Raw genomic sequence first — 4,305 nt, forward strand, 5'->3', positions numbered from 1 at the left:
CACAAATGTCCTCAAAACTGTGGATACGAGCCCTTGAAGGACTTGCAGAACAAATCTCACATAACTGAGTAAATAGGCAGAGCCAGGTCTTATCACAAGGTGGCCAAAATAGTCCTTATGCCATAGTAGGCTAAGAACAGGGAAAGAAATCTAGCTGTTGCCTTCGGTAACATTTGCATTCTGAGAAAGTTTGATGCTCTCTGGAATTTGCATATTGTCACCTCTGTGGGTGAGGAGTAAGTTGCCCTGTTCCTTTTTTTGACTAATCCTACGGCATCTATGATGACTGCCACTATTTCTGTTCCTTTGTTCCACATTTTGTTCATGAATTTCATCCCCTAAATCTGTGATGAGGTGTGGATTTTTTGTTGTAGCAACTGATAACAGTTTCAAATGAAAGTCTTCACAATCAGTACATCTTACACCCAGGTGGCCTTTTTGATGCCTCATCAGAGAGTGTTTGAAGGAAATGCTCTTTCATGTTAATAATACTTAAATGGCTTCTATCCAGTGTATAATTTCTGATCAAACATAAGATATTCCTTTGTAATGGATGTCTTGTCACCCTGAAAACAGACACAGTTTTTCTCTGGAATGCATGTTGACAAATTTGGTTCCTCCAATGAAAAAACACTTTATAACAAAAAGTGGTTTCTGCCAATATATCTATTGGATCAGCACCTGGTCACATTTATTGCTTCAGTTACTTCCCATGTCCATTTGTAATGATTGCTTTGTCATGTTTAAAATATTCCTATAGTGTTGCTCCTGTGTGGAGGACAGGTGTCCTACTAGTAATGGCTTTCTGATGTTGCATTAGCTTTGTGCTTGTAAAGGATGCCTTATTGCTTTGAGTGCAGTGATATGCATTCTCTATCATCATGACTTTCTCCTCTGTGTTAACTTCCTGTTATTGTAGTAGCAATGCGATGCCAATAAATTAATTGTTACATTCAGTACATTTATATGGTTTCTCCCCCTCTCCCCCACCCCCAGGTGGACCTTTTGATGTTGTGTTATGTCTTTCTTTTTTGACACATGCCAGGACACATTTGTTGTGATATGAGTACTATGTTTCATGACTTTCTTCCCTGTGTGGACTTTGATGGAACATTGGCTGTGCCTTTCTAATAAATCCTTTGTTGCATTCATGTCATTTGTCTACCATGTGAACTTTATGATATAGTGTTAGTTTGTTTTGTTTTAAACAAATGCTTTGTCATAGTAAGTGCACTGAAATGGTATCTCCCATGTGTGAACTTTCTGATGGTATATTGGCTGTGCTGTATCCTTCTAATAAATGCCTTTTCACTTTCTGTACATTCATGTGATTACTTCATTAGGAACACTTTGTCTCATTCTGCACATGCATACAGATTTTTCCCAGTGTGGACTTTCTGATGTTGTTTTAACTCTCCCTTCCTTCCTTGCCACATTCAGTGTAGTCTTCAGTTTTGACTTTTGAGGTTGCGTTAGCTCTCCATTAGTTAAAAATGCTTTTCACATTCTATACATTGATATGTTTTCTCCCGAGTGTGGATTTGTTGATGCTGCATTTACTTATTCTTCCTGTAGAAGACTTTATTACATTCTGTGTATACACAGGATTTCTCTCTATGTGGATTTTCCGATGTTCCTTTAGCTCTCCATTAGTTATGTATGCTCTGTGGCATTCATACATTGATATGGTTTCTCTACAGAGTGAACTTTCCGATGTTAAATACAATTTTATTTACAAATAAATCTCTTTTCACATTCCGTCTATTCATATGGTTTCTCCCTGTTGTGGATTTTCTGATGTTGCTTTAGATTTCCTTTTGTTATAAATGCTTTGTCACATTCTGTACATTGATATGGCTTCTCCCCAGTGTGGATTTTCTTATGTTGCTTCAGGGCATCCTTTGTTATATATGCCTTGTCACACTCTGTACATTTATATGGTCTTTCCCCAGTGTGGATTTTCTGATGTCTCTTCAGAAATCCATTTGTTATAAATGCTTTGTCGCACTCTGTACATTGATAACGGAGTTTCTCCCCTGTGTGGATTTTCTGATGACGTTTTAGATCTCTATTTATTATAAATGCCTTGTCACATTCATTACATTGATATGGTTTCTCCCCAGTGTGGACTCTCTGATGTTGCATTAGACGTGATTTTAGAATAAATGCCTTCTCACATTCAGTGCAGTTGAATGGTCTCTCTCCAGTGTGGACTTTTTGATGTCGCTTCAGAGCTCCACTTTTTATAAATGCTTTGTCACACTCACTACATTGATACGGTTTCTCCCCAGTGTGGGTTTTCTGATGTAGCTTCAGCTCTCTCTTTGCGATAAATGCCTTGAAGCATTCGGTACACTGATATGGTTTCACCCCAGTGTGGACTCTCTGATGTTGTATTAGACGTGACTTTATAAAAAATGCCTTCTCACATTCAGTGCATTTGAATGGTCTCTCTCCAGTGTGGACTTTTTGATGTCGCGTCAACTCTCCATTTGTTATAAATGCCTTTTCACATTCTCTGCATTGATATGGTTTCTCCCCTGTGTGGACGCTCCGATGTCGCAATAGGTTTCCGTTGGAAATAAATGCCTTGCCACACTGAGTGCAGTTGAATGGTCTCTCCCCAGTATGGATTTGTTGATGCAGCTTTAGATTCCGCTTAAATCCGAATACTTTATTACATTCAGTACATTTATACGGTTTCTCCCCAGTGTGGGTTTTCTGATGTCTTATTAGGTTTGCATTGGTAATAAACGCCTTGTCACATTCTGTACAATGATATGGTCTCTCCCCAGTGTGGGTTTTCTGGTGGTGCTTCAGCTCGCTATTTGTTATAAATGTTTTGTCACATTCTGTACATTGATATGGTCTCTCTCCAGTGTGGACTTTCTGATGTTTCATTAGGTTTCCATTGGTAAAAAATGCTTTGTCACATTCTGTACATTCATAAGGTCTCTGCCCAGTGTGAATTTGTTGGTGCCACTTTAGATTTGTCTTCCATCGGAACACTTTATTACATTCTGTACATTCATACGGTTTCTCCCCAGTGTGGACTTTCCGATGACTTGTTAGGCCTCCATTGGTAATAAATGCCTTGTCACATTCTGTACATTTATATGGTTTCACCCCAGTGTGGATTTTCTGGTGAAGCTCAAGTTGTTCCTTTTTAATGAATGCCTTACAGCATTCACTACATTCATAAACTTTCTCAACAGCGTGGATCTTTTGATGGTGCTTTAGGTTCTGCTTCCTTCGAAACACTTTAGTACATTCTGTACATGTATATAGTTTCTCCTCTATGTGGACACTCTGATGCTGCATTAGGTCTTTCATTGCAAAGAACAATTTGCCAAGTCAGTCCATCAATATGGTCTTTCTCCAGCAGGAAGTTTCTGAAGTTGTGCTTGCTATTTCTCTGCCTAATAAATGTTTTGCCACATTCTAGATATTCATTTAACTTCTCTCCTGTGTGCTCTTTCTCATACCAGGTTGGCTCTTCCTTCGTAATGAGCACCCCAGACTTGCTTCAATATGTCAGTGTGTTATGTCTTCAATGTTCATCAGCTGATGCCTAAGAGCCAAGTACATACCTCATTGGGCAGTGTAGGTTTTCTGCTACAGAAAGAGCTTGGTGAGGCATTAGCCTTCAAGGGAAGAGATTTTGAGATATACTGTTTTTATATCACTTCCTACACAAGTGATGTTTAATGCCTTTACCATTTTCGTTCATCACTGCATTCATTTGACCTGTTAGATTAAGAAAAGGAAACACAGAACAAGCTTAAATGCAGAGCCCATCAGAAAAATCTATTGCCATTTAATGAGACTTTTAACTGTCCATATAGACTAGTGCTTTGGAGAAATTCTAGATTACACTTTCAATGTAAAGATACAGTAGGCAGAGCAAGGACATAGAATCCTTCCATGATTCCCTTCTATTTAGGAGTGAGGACTCAAGGAGAAACTAAGACACCAGAGAAGGTTACTGTTGGGTGCATAGCATCAAAAAAAGAAAAACATAAGGTGCAATGAGGTGGCGTCTGTTACATCATTCTGTACGTATGCCCATTTTTCTCCACAAATGTGCGCTCCTTTAGAATTACACATGCACAGTTTTCCGTTTAGTCTGGTGTTGCCCAATAACTTTTATTTTACAAAATACAAATATGATTTACTTACTTAAAGCGGTTTCAGGGGGGTGTGGTCTGGCCACTCAGGAAGATGACCGCCTGCTAAGAGAGCTCTGCCGAGGGATGTACCCCTGACGAGCTTTCTTCACTTACCTGCTTGTGTGGGTCATTTCTA

General features: G+C 39.0%; 1 protein-coding gene across 1 annotated transcript; it reads right to left on the reverse strand.

Moving 5' to 3' along the window:
- Window positions 1-1,749: 1,749 nt before the first annotated feature.
- Window positions 1,750-3,748, reverse strand: LOC144764061 (uncharacterized). The gene has a single exon (XM_078650214.1). It carries the CDS (start codon window positions 3,331-3,333, stop codon window positions 1,762-1,764), a length of 1,572 nt encoding a protein of 523 aa, XP_078506340.1. The 5' UTR covers window positions 3,334-3,748; the 3' UTR covers window positions 1,750-1,761.
- Between the last annotated feature and the right edge of the window lie 557 nt (window positions 3,749-4,305).

This window comes from Lissotriton helveticus, chromosome 6, assembly GCF_964261635.1.
Source record: "Lissotriton helveticus chromosome 6, aLisHel1.1, whole genome shotgun sequence".
Lineage (NCBI taxonomy): Eukaryota > Metazoa > Chordata > Amphibia > Caudata > Salamandridae > Lissotriton > Lissotriton helveticus.